Source organism: Caretta caretta, chromosome 7, assembly GCF_965140235.1.
Source record: "Caretta caretta isolate rCarCar2 chromosome 7, rCarCar1.hap1, whole genome shotgun sequence".
Taxonomy (NCBI): Eukaryota; Metazoa; Chordata; order Testudines; family Cheloniidae; genus Caretta; species Caretta caretta.
In genome coordinates, this window is record NC_134212.1 from 56,008,693 (window position 1) to 56,027,920 (window position 19,228).

Here is a 19,228-nt window from a genome sequence, read left to right on the forward strand (position 1 = left end):
TTTTCTGGAGGGGCTGTCAAGGTGAGGAGCGGCGCATCACTTCCTGATCATCCACTGGCCAAGAGCTATGGGGGGGCAGGACCATGAGGGGTACTCTGTGGCAAAGCAGGTTCCCCTCCAGTAAAGGGACACTGGATGTGCCTGCCTGAAGTTCAGGGCTTTGGCTGCTCAGGGTGCTTGGAGGAGGCAGTGTGACATAGTGGATGCAGCACTGGACTGGGACTTAGGAAAACTGCGTTCTGTTCCTGGCTGTTTCTAACTTGGACTGAAATTCTGGCCCCGCTGCAGTTTTGCCATTGACTTCAGTGGAGCCAGAATTTCACTCTTGGTGTGTAACATTGGGCAAGTCATGTGATGTTTCAGTGTCTCAGTTTACCAGTGTGTTGCGTGGGGATGACCATCACAACTGAGCGCTAGGATGAGGGCCAAGTCTTATAAGGCTGGGAGATGAGATAAAGGGGCTTTGAGGTCACCCATACCTAAGGGACCCTTTTCTTCTGTACTGTTGGGGGTCTCTCTGACTCCCAGGAGCCCGCCATCTCAGCTTGTGGAAAGGACGATGCCTCTGAACACTGGACATGCTACACTCTGAGACTGTAGAGTCCTGCCTATTGTCCAAGCTCTGGCCAGTTTAGGAGGGGGCTGGATGGGGGGAGAGGCTCTCCAGGGGCTCCAGCCAGCTTGGGCCAGAAGGAAGGGCTCTCTCTGAAGTCTCCAGAAAGAATAATATGGTGAGTGGCTTTACTTTGGCAGGGGTTGATAGTGTCTTTTCTGTCTGTGAAATCGGATTGGGAGGTGTGGTTCACCAGTGGGCTCCTTGATCCACAGAGTGCTCTAGGGAAATACTGAGAGCAAAGGGAAGTGTGTGGTGCTGAAAGTCAGGGCCACTGGTCACCGACACTACATGATGTTATTGGAAGCAAAGAAGACAGGGACCTCCCCACCATGAAGGGAAGAATCTGCCAAGAGCACTAGCAGCATATCCCAGTGCATATTCCAAGAGCAGCTGCAGTGGTGTGGTTACAAAAGGCAGAACCTTGCTTAGCACGGCCAACACTGAGGACTAACCTCCAAACAGTGAATCTGGAACACCTTTGATGATCTGTTTGCCCCGTCACCTCCTGAAGAGTCACCACCTGATGTCATTGGTTCACAGTGGAGTGGGTGGACCACCCTTACGCTTCCTCTGGAACATCGGCTGGCCGTTTCCTTCCCAAGCTGATGCTGTGCAGTTGTGTAGTGTGCTGCTGCTGTCCCCCAGGTGCCAGAGGATGGCCTCAGAACCGCTAGCAGCCACATTTCCTTCAGCTCATCTCCTGCGTGCGTAGGGGGATAGGGCAGGCTCCTTCATGCCAGCGAGCTGAGTGCTCGGGAGATGAAACTTGGGGCAAATCCCAGATCCTTGGGAACCGAACTGCTTTCTCAGAAACCAAGGCCAAGCTTGGGGGCCTCAAGTTAGGCAGCTGCAGCCATATCTGAGAACCTAAGAAAGAGCGAGGACTGATTTTTAGAGGTGTTTTACATTGAAGCCAGTAGGAGCTGCAGGTGCTCAGCACCTCTGAAAATTGGGCCCCTGACCTAACTAGGAAGTAAGGTGCCTAATGTTGAGCCACCCACATGTGCCAATTTCTTTAGATTTCAAGGCCAGAAGGGACATTTTTGATCATTTAGTCTGACCTCCTGCATAACATAGGCCAGAGAATGTTTCCCAGTGATCCCTGCATCCAGCCCATATCTTGTGACTGAGCTAGAGCATTTATTTTAGCAAGAATTCCCATCTTGATTTAAAGACTTCAAGTGATGGAGAATCCATCACGTCCCTTGGTCATTTTGGCCCTTCTGTGTGTTTTGATAGTCCCCATAGACATGTGAGTGGGGAGGGTATGTAGTACTGGGAAAGCAAAGAGCAACACTAATGCGACAATATATACAGTGTGAGCTGATTTTCAGAGGTGCTCAGGGCTTGCAGTTCCCATAGACTTCTATAGGAGTGCAGCACCCCAAAAGTCTGAGAAATAATAACTCAGGAGCAGCCAAAGTGAAATGGTACAGAAAGTTCTTTACCTGTGGGTGACAACCAATAAGAATATTGTCCTCCATGGGGTTGTACACTATTCATGGGATTGATAACATAGTTGGAGCCTAACCCAAGTTTTGGGTCTCAATGCATGTGGATGGAGGAGTTGAGACCATGGGTGCAAGGACAGCCTGTCTCCCTTCTTTGTAACTACCAACCCAGAAGCAACAATTCTAAAAGCCAGTAGGCAGGGAGAAGAGATGAGTGTGCACCTGGAGGGGGAATGTAAACCCAAAAAACTTCAGCAGGTTGTTCTCATCCATCATCAGGGGCTTCACAGATCCCCATTCTTGGAAACTGACAAGTAGTTATCACACAGAAGGGAGCAGAGGAAAGCTGCATGTTTCCAGGAGTGCTGGTAATGGGATGTGGAACTTTTCAATGAAATAAGGAGGCTTAAAAAGGCTCTAGTTCTACCAAAACAAAAATTAAGAGCCCTCCTTTACATCCACCATATGGAGGAAAGTCTCCCCTTTTGGAATATGCACCTGAGAACAGAAGAGAATAATGAGATGGAATTCTCAAGTGGCTTTCAGTAATAGCTTGGTATCAGGATGGAGGTCCTTCAGTTCAATCAAGGAGGGTTAACCAACAGGATAGCCATCAGGAGGTGTGAGAAGGCCAATCTTGAGGAAAATAAAACCCAGTGAACACTCACAATTGGCTTGCAAGCTTATTTGAGAACATTCTATTTCGCAGGAGGTTGTATCTGAAGATGGCCCTTTGAGAAAAGTTTGTCTGTAGGCAAGGAAAATAAAAAATTTCCCTCAGTTCGCTCCTAGAAAGGTGCAGTATCAGCTAAATGAACCTTAACTGCAGCCACCTGCAGTCCAGACTAAGCTATGATCCAAGCAAAGGGGCAAACAGGTACTTTAAAACACGTTGTGATCAACTGAAATGGAAAAGCACCTCCATTTGTCTTCTGACATGGAGGATTCCGAGATACTGCAGTGATCTGGTTAGCATGTATGGACAGAAGCAGGATAGTCTTCACATCATGGTTCTCACCAGCAAAGCCACCAAGTGCCAGGGCTCTCATGGAAAACCCTTCTCTCTCCCTGAGAAAGAAGGCCTGACCTTAGAGGAACAAATAGCATCCAGAGTGTCAAGGCCTGAGAACTAACCCATGATGTGCCCAAGCAGAGGCTACCAGAAATGTGCAAGTGCCCTAAAGTCTCACCTTCCTCAAGACCTTGTGCATCAGAGGAAAGGGAAAGAGGATTTCCTCATGGAGAAAGGATGGAATGAGTGTAATAAAGAACCTGATCCTGTTCCTTTCTGGAGCAAAACCACATGCATTTGAACTAGTTCCTGGAAGCACAGCAATGTGCTTGTGATGGTCCACATTTAAGAAAATAGAATTCACCACCTGTTGCAATGGTGACCTCCTCTATAGCAAACACCTTCAGCTGCTGTCTTTGCCACTCAAGCAAGCTGCAGTGAAACAGTTTAACAGTGAACTCCAGTTAAAAATAATCTCTCCAGTGGCACGGTGAGAGCCCCAGTGCTTTGGTGGACTGAACAAAGAACTTGAGACAGGGATTAAAATGAGGCAGAACACTCCCCCTCCTCTCCCTGGCTTGGGATAGAAGCAACCTCCCCTGCTCCTTGCTTGGGTTGGTGAGAATTCCCCTCTTGCTCCAATCTACTGTAACCACTGACTCTAGGGAACAATTCTGCTCAGGGATTGAGTTCCTCTGCAGTTAACTGCTGGTAGTTAGGAATTTGCTTCATAGATGGCAAAGGCTGGAGAAAGACAGACCTTTGAGCTTTTACAGGTCACTCTCTTGACTGGAACTTCTTACACCAAACGCTCAGTCCTGCATACCCAGTGCCTCCACTGAATGGCAGTCACCAAGAGGCAAATGACAAATACACATGGTGCTGCTGCAAGCCCTGAGAAGATCACTTGTTACTGGGAATGATTCTGCTCTTCCAGCAGAATGGAGATACTTTCTGTTAGAAAGGACAGACTGCAGCATGGAAATATGTCAAATTAGGTCAAGTGCAAAGAGCCAGTGCAGATTAAGGAGGAAAGGGAAAACTGCATTGAGGATGAATATCCGCAACTGTATCCTTCCAAGATACCTGTTTAGATTTTGGAGAGCCAAGATGTAGCGTAAGCTCCTTCTCTATTTGGGATCAGACGATAGCAATAGATCTCACGGCACGTCTGCAGACAAGGAGTGACTTTCCAGCACCAGGAGAGATGTTATCTCCTTATCTTATCAGAAGAGGTGGGAAAGCAAAAGGCATCACTCCGCTCAATGACTTCCAGGACCAAATGGCCCAAGGTGATGGTTGGCCAGACAGCTTAGCAATAGCAGGGAGAGGACAGGAATCAGAGGAGCTAGTTCCAAGCTTTCAGGGGAAGGTTCATTGAGGATAATTGTGAAGGCACAGAGGAGGGAATAGACAAGGATTTTGAAGAGGAAGGACTTAGTGAATCTCAGGCTTGAATGAGCGTGAAAGGCAGATGGGCATGAAAAGCTGGATGTGGCTGCACCTGCAAGAAATGATGCCACATTTAAATTAATATTTAAGTTAGTTTGGTGCTAGAGATAGAGTGAATTGACATTCCTAGATCTGTTTGGCCTCAGTGCAGGTACGACCTTGCAATTGTGCCTCAACCCTGAACACAAGGGGCCACCTCTAGGAAAGAAGATTATGTAGTCCCCATGCCCCCTCAGTCCTAGGCTTTTCTTAAGAGGCTGCCAATGAGCGCCTCTTGTGATGGCGATTTCTGTGACATGGACCCACCAATGTATTTTACATCAAAGTCAGACAACAGCTATCATTAAATGGCAGTGAGTTTTCAGCTCCACCAACCTGGGCTATATTCAGGCAGGCCATCTGCCAGTAGAGTGGGAGCTGCTCCTGCATGCTTTCAGAGAGCTGGATAGTGTGTGGAAGGCTCTGGCCTTCTCTCATCAGTGTAGAATTGGGGAGGGACTCTCCAGGAAAATTCATTGTGCCTCAGTATCAATAGAAGAATATCTCTACAGAGGAAAGACTGCACATGCCTAGGATGGCCCTGGAGTATACTGGAAACTGACATGTCTCCTGCTCTGACAGTATTTCTGAGCATACTTTGAAGGCACCTTCATTTAGTTGGCCACATTTAAGCCCCAGTGCAGCAGAGCACTTAAACACATGCTTCACTTTAAGCATGTGAATATTCTCATGTGAATGCAACATCCCAATGAACTAGGAGTCAACAAATGAGGCTGCACTGAATTAATGCGTTTGCCAAATTTACCAGGCACATCATTCGTTGTCCAGGTTTTAACAGTTGTATCTGCAGATAAATGTTCCTAGAGCCATGTAGACTTGACTTCAATGGGGCTACACCAGTTGATTAACGTTAAGCGTGTTCTGACAGAATGCATGCATCCACCCAATATACTGGAAGCTTCATGCTGTACTGTATTTGAGGACTACAGAGCCTCAATTTTTCCAGCAGGTGAGGAGGTGGAGATAACATGTCAGTTTATTTATAGAGCTATTTTCGACCCCAAAAATGTAGATTTTGTAAAATACAGTTTTAAAAAGGAAGGTGCAAGGGCATTACAAAACCTGATATAAACATCAATAAAATCACAACAGCTTTGACTTTCAAGAAAAACCAGGTTTGGGGTTGTTCCTTTGCATATGTATTTCAGCAATTCCCTGCACTGCTGAGAACTCAAAGGACAGCATTGGGCTAAGGCTTGGAAAATGGTGAATGAATCGGAGCAGAAACAGAAACTAGCTTTGCACGGTCCGCTGTCCACCCAGAGTGCAGTGCAAACAGAAAGCAAGAGCAGTGGCCCTGAAAAGCAGATTAGGGTCTTCGCATCCTTTCCATTGTTATAACCAAGGGAATGTTAGCAACACAGGGAAAGGGGGAGAGAGTTTTAAATACAGTATGATTTTTAGCTGGAGCATAACAAAAGGAAGGTCAAGGAATGAGGAGTGGAAACAGCCACAGTGCGAGATACAGTATGTCACACCTGCAGGACTCATAAGACCTCTGGAGCCAGATCCTGACTATGGAAATTGGCACAGCTCTGTTGACTTTGGTGGAATTTCACCAATTTACAGCAACTCAGGATCTGGCCCTGCCAGTTTGCACTGGACAATCTGTTCTAAGTGAGGGGGAGTTGCCATGGGGAAGAAGGCTGGTTCGATGGTTAGGGCATTAGCATAGGACTTGTGAGAGCTGGGTTCAAGATCTGCACTGCTACAGATTTCCTGTGTGACCTTGGGTGAGTTACTTAGCCTCTTTGTGCCTCAGTTCTGTGACATGGACCCACCAATCTATTTTACATCAGAGTCAGTCAACAGCTATCATAATAGCTGATAATAGTGCTCCCTACCTCACAGGGGCAGTATGAGGATAAATGCACTAAAGATCAGGAAGTGCTCAAATACAATAGGAATGGGGGCCAGATAAGGACGTTAGATAGACCAGGGAAATGCTGAGGGACTCATAAATATTGGTAAGACAGTGTACAGGAGTGCATTAAAAGGGTGTGCCTAGTGACCCCTTGAGTGGGGACATGCCATCCAGGAATTCCCTTCCTTGTTTTGTGTAAAGAAAAGAAACCCTGAATGCAGCTAGTTTGTCCTCCAGGAAATCAGCACTGAAAAACAAGCAGCTTATCCCTCCTGAAAACCAACCCGCTTCCCCCACTCCCCCATCAGCCACAGAGAGGGCAATAAATGCCGAGATGAGTCTCCGAAGGAACCCAAAGCTGTGAATCTTCCTCTCGCTGTCTGGCCAAAATCGCGGGGGGAATTTAGGCCAGAGATCACCAATTCCGCCTGCCCTCCAGGATAACAGAAGAGAGTGTTAGGAGGGAAGGAAAACAGCCATAACTCAGCCAGTGCAGGGGGGAGAGAAGCACTGAAAGTGGGGAAGATATTTAGTTCTCTGCTGTTCTGTCACAGATGAGTGTCCTAGTAGCTACACCCCCTCACACCCTGGCCCCCCAAAACTTTCCCCAACATGACTCTGGGCAGCATCAGGACACTGAGTGCCCTTTACAATGTGTAGGGAGCCTAGGATGAAGCTCTCCACTTCTTCGGAGGGGTCACAAGCTGTTCCATTTCTGATTCAATTGCTGGTCAATTTCCATAGTAATAAGACATTGACAGATACCGCCGGGATTCCCTAATGCAATCTTATCGAGGGACACCCCTCCCAGTGAGAAAGAGACAAGCCAGCGTGTTGCAGCACCACGGCGTCAGACTGATGCCACTGCCAGGATGTGTGTGCGTGGGGGGAGATGTGGGGAGAGGTCTGCCTTCCTTTACCTGAAATACCACAACATTAAAGAGCTACAGTGAAAATCAATGGAAAGGGCCGACGATCCAGACTGAATCTGCAACTGAAATTTGGGATGGGTTAAAATGAAAAATGGGTGTCTCTTCTAGGTGCTTGGGTGTGTGTGTGTGTGTGAGAGAGAGAGAGAGAGAGAGAGAGATTCTTAGGAGGATGGGATCGATTGATCAATCTTGTCTACATGGCACACTGAGTAGCTGTACTTCACTACCTGGGTAGCTCTACCAGTGGTAGAAATGGGGAAAGCTATCTTGCAGACAAACATAGGTGCTTTTACTCAGGACATGGTTAGATAACATGGTGGTAGACGTGTGTATGTGTTGTCCACCAGTGGAGTTACAACTATGCAATTTCCTAGTGTAGAGTGACAGACAGATGCTCATCTTTGGCCCTCTGATGATTCACTCTTTGCCCACCAGAGGAAGGTCTTTGGTATATCTGCATCCCTGTTGCCCATGCCGTGTTGCTCTCCACCCCTATATCCCCCTCCATTGAGTACGAGGTGCTGCCTTTGAAAGGTGTGAGGAATTTTTCTTCCTAAGCCCTGATGTGTGCAAGTGGGGTCTGGGATCATCTCCACTGCAAGTCTGGCAGGGGCTTTAACCACCTCAAAACACTGGGACAAATAGCTTCTGGTCCCTTAACCCTACCCAGCTTTGCAAGGCAAGGCCTGGTGCTGTTGTTCCCATTGCGAGGGCTTTAGTCAGCCTTTCAAGCTGAAATCCTCTCTGTGGTGGCTGGGCAGAGAGGAAATCCAGGGGCTGGATCAGATTGGCCTAATGCTGCAGCAGCTTAAGCAGTCTGTTTTACCAGAGATTATGGTTTCACTTACACAGAGCGCCTGAAAAATGTTGCGGTTTAGAAGGGATTAGAGCTGAAAATTCAATGCTTTAAAAGAGAAATAAAGCAGAGGGGGGACTGGAAAAACTCCATGTGCCTGGGGGCTGTGCAAACAGGATTAACCTCTGCCCATACCACCCCTCACTCCTGCCCACCCACGATTCCCTCCACCAGCCCTGCTCTCTGCCCCCCTCTCCTTCTGGGTGCCAGCCATGCCTGCTGTGCTACGCTGGGATATAGAGACCTGCAAATGCCTGACGCTAATCTGTCCTGGGTTGGTTATTGAACCCCAGTTTGGAAGGGCAGCTTCTCTCCAGTTATGTGAGAGATGCTCAGCTTCTATGCTGCTGGGTTGTCATGCAAATCTCCAGGCTACAAAGGTAGGGAGTGATCACGCTTGACCACAGTGCACTTGGTACAGGTACCTGGGCACTAATTCACCACATTTGTCATTTTGCACTGAAATGTGTCATATACTTGTGTCCTCACTGCAGACAAACTTATTGCAAAGAGGTCCCAGTGCTCAGGGTTCCTTGCTGTCCATAAAGGTTCCAGAGCCCTGGAGGAGACCATACATAGCAAATTTGCCTTTTTGACTACCAGCAAACCTATTTGAGACAGATGTGCTGGAGGCAGACATGTTGGGGATCGTATGGTGCACTCAGAATAAGCAGCACTCAGAGATAGAAACTCTCCCCTCTCTCACCACTTAGACAGGCTCTATAACCTAGCATCGATTCGGGCACCTGAAGTTGATGAGGCCCATCCAGGTGATGAGAGAGTCTGAAAGACTTTGCCATCTATCACATGCCGAACTGTACAAACCAAGGTCACCCAAGCTGACTCACCTATATGCCCCTGGCAATTCCTGCCATGATGGCAGAGTGATTCCATTCATTGACATGAGGGGAGATGGTTTGCCATGTCAAACTTGGATTGGGCCTGAGCCCATCATACAGTCTTCTCTTCCAGATTTTCTGACACTTGCCTCATTCTTGAGGGCACAAACGACCATGGGTGCGAGGCTATAGCCACATTTTAGATCTTTGAGCTGGGTGAGTCCCTGACAGAGACACCTAGATTGGGAGCCCAGGGTATCTGTCTGGTAACCTACCTCCCTGAGAACTAGGTTCTACCTGGGTCTTCACTGAGTACTCTGTTGGTCAATTTGACCTGGCCCATTTCTGCCACATCTGGGTTTCCCATTCAGAAGTTTCTCAATGGAGATATACCATACTCCACCAAGGAACCCTAGCTTGGGTCTGAGATGACACAGCAGTGACTTCTCCTAGGGAAAAGGGTTTTGCCACCACATCACCATGCACCCTGACCCCACAGAGAGGATGGAGGAGCAGGAAGGACAGTCCATAAGCTTCAGAGCATCCTTCTCCCATCCCTACCTCCTGCACTGCTTCCCCCCACACCCCATCCTCTCCTGATTGCCTCTTCTTGCATCCCACTCCCCGCACCCTCCTATGCGTCCCTCTCGCATTTGGAAAGTGCCCAGTGCAAACAGTGCCACCTCTACCTTCTACTTCCTATGTTGTTGTTATTCCCTCTAACGCGCAGGTGGGCAAAGTACGGACCGCGGGCCACATCCAGCCCACGGGCCTGTCCTGCCTGGCCCTTGAGCTCCTGGCCAGGGAGGCTAGCCTCCGGCCCCTCCCCTGCTGTCCCCCCTCCCCTGCAGCCACACCAGCAGTGCGGCTGGCTCCGGCGGGGCTGCGAGCTCCTGCTGCTCTGAGCTGCATGGTAAGGGGGTGGGGAGCGCGGGGGTTGGATAAGGGGCAGGAGGTCCCAGGGGGCAGTCAGGGGACAGGGAACAGGAGGGGTTGGATAGGGGGTGGGGTCCCGGGGGATGGTTAGGGGGCGGGGGTGTGGATAAGGGTCAGGGCAGTCACAGGACAGGGAGCAGGGGTGGTTGGATAGGGGGTGGGGTTCCAGGGAGGCAGTTAGGGGCGGGGGGTCCCGGGAGGGGGCAGTCAGAGGATAAAGAGTGGGGGGGTTGGATGGGTTGGAGGGTTGAGGGGGGCAGATAGGGGGTGGGGGCCAGGCTGATTGGGGACGGACAGCCTTCCCTACCCAGCCCTCCATACAGTTTCATACCGCGATGTGGCCCTCGGGCCAAAAAGTTTGCCCACCCCTGCTCTAATGTCTCCCTTTTCATCAAGGTTTGCATTGTTAAAATCTCTATTCCTCATTTTCTGGCTCTTTTGAAGACCTCCCAGTAGGAGACCAGAGAGCAAAACAGTATTGTGAGCTCTCTTGGTCCAAGCTTTAATGCAGCCTCGTGGTGCTTCTGAGTTCTGTGTCTCTCCAAGCCCAAGCTATCTCCAGCAATGCTCCTCTAGTTGCACATTGGACAAGCAACCTCTGGAGCAGAGCACGATGAAATGTTTCAGGAGATGCAGGTTCCTTCAGTATCTCTCTGCCTTCAGGCCAGGCAGGGAACTGTAGATGGGAGAAAGCTCAAGGTTCCGCTCTCTAGCTCAGAGCCACAGTTGAGTCGAGGGCTCCGTTTTGATCACTCAGGAGGTTCCTGGGTTGCGGGAATGGCCTGGCAATGTGGGCTTGTCAGAAATCAGACAGCAATCTGACTTTGTCATTGACCTGTGAGCTCAGGTGGATGATGAGCAGTGTTCCCTCTATTTTTTTACATCCATGTGCAGAATGAATTTTGTTCTGTGCACCAGTCTGGAGATGATGTGTGGTGGGGGTGGGGCTGAGGGGTTCAGAGTGTGGGAGGGGGCTCAGGGTTGGGGCAGAAGATTGGGGTGTGTGGGGGTGAGGGCTCTGGCTGGGGGTGCAGGCTCTGGAGTGGGGCTGGGGATGAGATGATTGGGGTGCTGGAGGCGGCTCAGGTCTGGGACAGAGGGTTGGGGTGTGTGGGGGGGGTGCGGGCTCTGTGGTGCAGCTGGGAGTGAGGGGTTCAGGGCTGGGGAAGAGGTTTGGGGTGTGGGAGAGGGTGCGGGCTCCGGCTGGGGGTGTGGGCTCTGTGGTGAGGCCAGGGATGAGGGGTTTGGGATGCAGGCTGCCCCGAGGCTGTGGCAGTGAGAGAGGACTCCCCCCAGCCTTCTCTCGCCACAGCAGCTCGGGGCCAGGTAAGAGGTGCCTCTCCCCGGCCATGGCAGCTCCGGCAGGCCTGGGCTGGGCCAGACCAGGAGAGGGGCTCCTCTCCCCAGCAGGTCTGGCGGGTCTGGGCCGGGCCGGGCCGGGGGAGAGAAGGGGCTCCTCTCCCTGGCAGCTCCAGCGGGCCTGGGCTGGGCTGGGCCAGGCAACAGGCTCCCGCAGCTCTGATGGCGTTGGGCTGGGCCGGGCCGGGCTAGGTTGGCAGACGGGCTCCTCTCCCCGGAAGCTCCAGCAGCGCTGGGTTGCGCTGGGCTGGGCCGGGCCAGTGGATGGGCTCCTGCCCCCGGCAGCTCCTGCAGGCTTGCACTGGGTCAAGCTGAGGGAGGGGCTCCTCTCCCTGGCAGCTCTGGCGAGCCTGGGCTGGGCTGGGTGAGGGGTGCCTCTCCCTGCCTGCATAGCGGCCGTGCAGCTTACAGGGAACATAGGTGATGAGCCTGTTTGCGCACTGACACTGGAAGCAGTTTGTATGCAGGGCATGCTCAGGGCTCCACTGCAGAACCCTTATTCCCCTTGCCGTTCTCTTTATTTGAGTAGTCCCACTGATGTCAGTGAGTGTTCACCACCCTGAAAAAAGGTTCCTCAATGGGGCCATTGATGTTTTTTGAGAGGCAACCAAAACACCATCTAAAGAACTAGGCAGCTTTATCCCCCGTGACCCCAGAGTGTCACAGGTTCTACCAATCTACAACCAAGTGAAACCCCAGCAAAGTAAAGCAGGGCCCCTATGTGATGTCAGCAGAGAAACCCACGGAGAAATGCTGATGTGTAATCTGGTCTGATTCCACCACAGCCAAGATGGTGGCACCGTCTGCATCACCACACTGACCGAGATGGAGGAGAGCTGTCACCTTCTTTTTCCAGGTTGGCACTGTTGAAGGAGTCTTAGGGAATTAGGTGTCCAACTCCCACTGTATTTTCCACATCTGGGTGTGAATGTAGGCTGGGGGCTGTGCTTACATCTGGGTATGAATGTGAGGGTGGGGATGCCTATACTTGGATGTGAATCTGAAGGGGGTGTACCTAGATCTGGGTGTGCCTAGATCTGGGTGTGAATCTGAAGGGGGTGTACCTAGATCTGGGTGTGCCTAGATCTGGGTGTGAATCTGAAGGGGGTGTACCTAGATCTGGGTGTGCCTAGATCTGGGTGTGAATCTGAAGGGGGTGTACCTAGATCTGGGTGTGCCTAGATCTGGGTGTGAATCTGAAGGGGGTGTACCTAGATCTGAGTGTGCCTAGATCTGGGTGTGAATCTGAAGGGGGTGTACCTAGATCTGGGTGTGCCTAGATCTGGTGTGATTTGTGTGCATGTGCCTGCGTGCCCACATCTGAGTAGGAATGTCAGTGTGTATGTCCTTCACCTGCCACGGCAGCATTTTAGTACAGGGATGTCAAGCCTAGAGTTCTCCACCATTTTTCAGTGACATTTTTCCCCACTTGACACCTGCTATAATGTGCCAGGCTGCTCAGCCTGGGAAAGCCCAGTGAGTCCGAAGCCTGGACGCTCCAGTGTACACACAATTCTCCCCCGAGGGAGAGGATGAAAAAAAGAACAACCCACACATGACAGATGTTAGTTATGTTGCTTAATCATAGAATATCAGGGTTGGAAGGGACCTCAGGAGGTCATCTAGTCCAACCCCGTGCTCAAAGCAGGACCAATCCCCAACTAAATCATCCCAGCCAGGGCTTTGTCAAGCCTGACCTTAAAAACTTCTAAGGAAGGAGATTCCACCACCTCCCTAGGTAACACATTCCAGTGTTTCACCACCCTCCTAGTGAAAAAGTTTTTCCTAATATCCAACCTAAACCTCCCCCACTGCAACTTGAGACCATTACTCCTCGTTCTGTCATCAGCTACCACTGAGAACAGTCTAGATCCATCCTCTTTGGAACCTTCTTTCAGGTAGTTGAAAGCAGCTATCAAATCCCCCATCAGTCTTCTCTTCCGCAGACTAAACAATCCCAGTTCCCTCAGCCTATCCTGATAAGTCATGTGTTCCAGTCCCCTAATCATTTTTGTTGCCCTCGGCTGAACGTTTTCCAATTTTTCCACATCCTTCTTGTAGTGTGGGGCCCAAAAGTGGACACAGTACTCCAGATGAGGCCTCACCAATATCGAATAGAGGGGAACAATCATGTCCCTCGATCTGCTGGCAATGCCCCTACTTATATATCCCAAAATGCCATTGGCCTTCTTGGCAACAAGGGCACACTGTTGACTCATATCCAGCTTCTCGTCCACTGTGACCCCTAGGTACTTTTCTGCCGAACTGCTGCCGAGCCATTCGGTCCCTAGTCTGTAGCGGTGCATTGGATTCTTCTGTCCTAAGTGCAGGACTCTGCACTTGTCCTTGTTGAACCTCATCAGATTTCTTTTGGCCCAATCCTCTAATTTATCTAGGTCCCTCTGTATCCTATCCCTACCCTCCAGTGTATCTACCTCTCCTCCCAGTTTAGTGTCATCTGCAAAGTTGCTGAGGGTGCAATCCACACCATCCTCCAGATCATTTATGAAGATATTGAACAAAACCGGCCCGAGGACCAACCCTTGGGGCACTCCACTTGATACCAGCTGCCAACTAGACATGCAGCCATTGATCACTACCCGTTGAGCCTGACAATCTAGCCAACTTTCTATCCACCTTAAAGTCCATTCATCCAGCCCATACTTCTTTAACTTGCTGGCAAGAATACTGTGGGAGACCATGTCAAAAGCTTTGCTAAAGTCAAGGAACAACACGTCCACTGCTTTCCCCTCATCCACAGAGCCAGTTATCTCGTCATAATGCATGACTGGAAATCACTAGGGTACCACTAGGGTACCACCGTGATGAGGGTGGGATAAAAACCTATAGAATAGAAGAGAATAGAATGGCATGATGCACTCTTAGGCATCACCTCTGGGGGATGGACAGAGTGCAGCAGAACCAACACACCAATTCCCACCATCAAGGGTGAGGCGAGACGGCAATGGGTGAGGACCCTCTCAAGGGACAGACCAAGGTTTGCATTTCTTCTTATTTTAACCAGTCTGGTTCACCAATCACTAATCAAAGCCCAAAAGCTGTGACACTGATTCTACCCACCACACCCTAGAGAGAACTCACCCTCTGCTGGGAAGTAGGGTTCATTTCCTCTGAGTGCCGGGTGTAAGGCTGGTTCCAGGACCCAGTCCACAGATTTCACTTCTCCCATAAGCTGAGCTGAAACAGTGGGCCTGGTTTTCCTTACATTTACATACACCAGTGCTACTGTGTTGACTTCCGGGGAGGTTGCTGGTCCTGATTCACATGGGCACAGATGAAGGAGAATTGGGACCCAGATCTCCAAACAGAACAGAGAATGGATTTAACAAGGCAGCAGCCAACGGCACAAGCTCCATGGCAAGCTACAGCTCAGCAGAGGAATCTGGAGGGCTGGTGTGGGCTGCGGGCTCAGTAGGTGGCAGAGGAGGTTGAGCTAGTAAGATCCCAGCAGCTGTGGGGAAAGGATTGTCTTAATTTATTTAGAGGAATTTTTATTTTGGTTTTGGCTTGAAACTCCCAGCAGCTTCTGAGATGATTTTACTTCATTTAAATGCAATGAGCACTCACAGCAAAATTCCCTTCTTGCTGGCCCGCTTTCAGGCGAACCAATGAGGACATGCCTCTGGCAGCAAGCAAGGACCCCACAACTGCACTTACTCAGTGGTGAAAAATAAACCCCTATCATCTACTGGCCTATGCCCCTCTCCTCCTGCACCCATCCCCATGCCCATCCCCTGGAGGGGAAGGCGTCCTGACTCTGGGGCTTGCAAAAGAACCAGTGAAACTTGTATCTGTGACAGAAGTAAAGAGGGAATCAAATTAAAACCCCAGGTCCTATTTTTTATTTGTATGACAGCAGCACCTAGAGGGGCCCCATTGTGCTAGGTATTGTGCACGTGTGGGAAGAGATAGTCCCTGCCCCAAAGAGCTTATAGCCTAGACGGACAAATAGTGGGAGGGGAAACAGAGACACAGAGAAGTGAAGTGACTTGCCCAAGGATGCACAGTGGCAGAGCTAGGAATGGAAGATAGGTCTCCTGACAGCTCTAGGCACTGGACCATGCCACCTCTCTCTGCCTGCATCACGTGCAGGAGCTCAGCTACTCCAGTGATGAATGTGGTAGAACTTCCTATGCAGCTTAGATTTGCTTCGATTAGGTTAAATAGATCCAAGCTGCCCAAGAGGCTTCGGTGTGTACTATGGGACGAAATGAATAACTCTGAGCCTTGAAGAGGCTCCTTTTCAGTGCCCTCTTTGCAGCTTGGACTCAAAAGCATCAAGGTCTCCAAAACAAAATCTTCCAATGAAAAGGAAAGTCAGAGGTCCCAGGCAGAGTGGTTTGCCCAAGAGGCTCCTGGCCACTTGGTGTGGACAAAGGAGACACCAGTTCTGTGCTGAAGGATCTCAGTTCAAGACACTGCTCATCCTCTGTCCCCACTTCCTTCTCTCTCCAGGTCGTGACATGGCGAGCACCACCTTGCCCGGTTACCCACCCCATGTCCCACCGACTGGACAGGGCAGCTACCCAACCTCAACTCTCGCAGGAATGGTACCTGGTAAGTCAATGACAAAAGCATTTGTGTTGTGCTTAGCCAGTGTATAGGCCTTGATCATTCTGCTCAGGCACTGGAGTGTTCTGCTAACGCTCTAAATCCCTTCCCATCAGTATCTCTGCTGCCCTTAAAGCCCTGCCTGCTACCCATGGCTCACAGTCAAACATAATGCACTACCCACTGCCCATGAAAACTGATTCATCACAGCTAAGGGCAACTAGCTATCTATAACCTATGGTAATTAATTAATCTTAATATTCATTAACAATCATAGTTAACTTCCAACTGTTAAATTAAATGTAAATTATTATCCACTATTCATGGCTCATAATAATTAACTACCCACCTGCCTAGGGTAACGAGCTATCTTTTTTCCAAGCCCAGGACAGCTAAGGACCAGATGCCAATGGTAACTTAATATCCACAGCCATGGGTGGCTACAGTGCTACAACCTAGACTCACTAAGAACCCGTTGCCCACATACCAGGAATAAGTAGCACAGTTCAAGGAAAACTACTTATTATAACAACCCAAGGGCTAACCAGCCACCCCCAGTCTGACTGCTCTTATCCACAGCCACTAACCACAGAATAAGGATATCTAGCTACCTGCTCCATGCATCCGAGAGACAAATGGCTCTCTGCTACCCATTGGCTAGGGATAAATATCTTCACTCAGCACATGCATGCCTAACTTGTACTGCCTGCTGCTCACAGAAAGGCCAACTAGCCACTGCCCAGACCCCAGGAATAGCTAGCTAAGGGGCTGATCTGGTAAACGTTATTGAGCATACTGCTAGTCATTGGGGCTACTCACAACATTGAGCACTATCACTGACAATAAATGTGTGCAGGTCTGAGCTCTAATACCCTTAATTGACTAATCCCTGATTATATCCCTAGAGGTACTGGCTAGTAGTAGTAGTCTTCTCTGCCTAGGGCTAACAAACTACCCACTGCTCTAAGATAACTGGGGATATACTTGTAAGATTATAGGATCAGGAAAAGTGATAGGGTCAGATTCTGGCTCCCACTCCAGCCCCTTGCACCACTCCAGCCCCTTTGCACCACTCCAGCAGCGCAGGGGGGCTGCAAAGTTTGCCCTGCCAGCTATCTGTGTGTTGAAATCTCCAAGTAGTTCAGAGCCAGCATCATTCAGAACAGTCCCAAACCTGCTCTAAGTTGTGCCAAGGGCTGGCTTGGCCCCCAGCTGGTTCGAGAGCAAGGGGAACACAAAGGTGATGTATAGCAGTCAAAAACCAGTCATAATGGGTGAATTCAGGTAACCACATATTTAAAGCTTATAACCAGTTTATGCTTAAAGCAGTGTTGCCGTGCCTTCTCTGCTATTTTAATCCAAATTAAGAACACACCTCTTTCTGCAGTGTAGACATACGCTTAGTAACCCACAGGAGTTTATTTAAGAAGTAATTCTCCTTGAGGCACTCGATACTAGTGACTACTGTATAATGAAGTTCATCATCTCCATTGCAGAGATCATACCAAAAACTAGCTCTGGGACAGTCCGCTTTAGAAAATGTGCATTTGACAACAATGAGGAAGCTAGTCAGAGAGACCCTTAAGTCAAGGGTAAGGGAATTCAGCTCATTCATATGACAACAGAGTTGACACCCAGAGCATGCAGACACCCAAACAAAGAATGGAAGCAGGAAGGTAAGGGGAAAAAAACAGGCTAGTTAAATTACAATGTGTAAGACAGGTTTCAGAGTAGCAGCCATGTTAATCTGTATCCGCAAAAAGAAAAGGAGGACTTGTGGCACCTTAGAGACTAACAAATTTATTTGAGCATAAGCTTTCATGAGCTACAACTCACTTCATCGGAAATTATTCAAGCCAAATAGGTTTCCTTCTGAAAATGAAAATCCAACCATGTTGGGGCTTAAGCCAATCTGAGGGTTAGGAAGAAATTTTTCCTGGGACCTACTTGGACATGCCTCTCTATGAAGTGCCAGGTGCTGGCCACTTGCAGTCACAGGATACTGGACTGGATGGATGGACCACTGGTCTGGCAATTCCTGTATTCCAGTCCAACATAACTGTGTTCCATAGAACATAAGATAGATGTTGATAGGCCTAATGGGGAATGTGAAGTGAAAACATCCAGAGACTTAGATACAAATAGCAGGAACTCTTTAAGTGTATCAGAAACAGGCAGTGTGTAAGAGAAGGTTCCCTGCTGACCAATCGGAGAACATCTTTGTGGTATGTAATCAAATGTGCCGAAATGCCAGAGAGCTGCATCATTCAGGTGCTTTGAACATCCACTCCACTGCAGGGATCTTGAGGCTAGGTCCTCACCACTGGAGCCTCTTTGGGTCCTCCCTGATTTACTGGTTCCTTGTTAAACTGCCATGATGCAGATGTCAGAGCACAGATGTGACTCTGTGGTTGGACATGAAGTGCAGATGTGTGGCCTAAACTTAGAAGTGAATCATAAGAGACAACATAGACTTCTGCGAAGAAAGGTTCAGATTCAGTGGATTTCATTCAGGATCCAAAGGGACACACATGGAATTTCTGTCCTGCAGGAAATTCCAACATTTTAAAATTTGTTTTTATCTCAAATTGGGACAAAAAATCAAAATATTGAAATATTTGGTGGAACAAAATATTCCAAAATATTTTGATGCAGTAACATTGAAACAAAGCATTTTGATAATACCAAATTCTTAGTTTCAATAAAATATGTCAAAGCAAAATAAAACAAAAGAAGAAAGTTAAACGAAAGAAGAAAGTTAAAATGAAATGAGAAAGTTGAAACAAAACAAGGAAGTCTAAACAAAATACTCAATTTTGAATCATTGTGAAACTTGTCTGTGGAAAATTTCATTGAAATCTACACATTCCTGTGAAATATTTCAAATTAGTTGAAGCAGCATTTTGAGAAGGAAAACTATTCCATCTAAAAATTTTTGACCAGCTCTAGCCAAATGTATCTCTGTTACATCAGTAAAACCCTGCTGACATCAATGGGTTTGCACTGGTATAACAGAAGGGAGTTTGTCCCCCTTAAAGACACAGAGGCATGTGCAAAATGGGTAATCTGGGGTGCACGTATCCCTTTGGCTCATGCAGATGCTGCCTTAAGATATGTCCTGCATTCACAGTCACCTGTTTGCACACATTTCACAGCTGCAACTTAGGCTCACTGGCTCTAGAGATGGATGGAAGCTACTAGGTCACTGAGTGCATCTTCCTGCAAAGGGCAGGAATTGGTCAGTCAAAGGAGGATTAATCAGACATTACTTTAATGTTA

The 19,228-nt window shown here is 48.9% G+C and overlaps 1 protein-coding gene across 6 annotated transcripts in view; it reads left to right on the plus strand.

Annotated features, from left to right (window-relative positions):
• Positions 1–19,228, plus strand: part of PAX2 (paired box 2) — a 132,842-nt gene that overhangs the window by 86,822 nt on the left and 26,792 nt on the right. For all 6 annotated transcript variants that reach the window (XM_075130705.1, XM_075130704.1, XM_075130706.1 and 3 more), the window contains exon 8: positions 15,854–15,955. In XM_075130705.1, the coding sequence (XP_074986806.1) occupies positions 15,854–15,955 (102 nt within the window). The remainder of the gene's footprint in view (positions 1–15,853; positions 15,956–19,228) is intronic.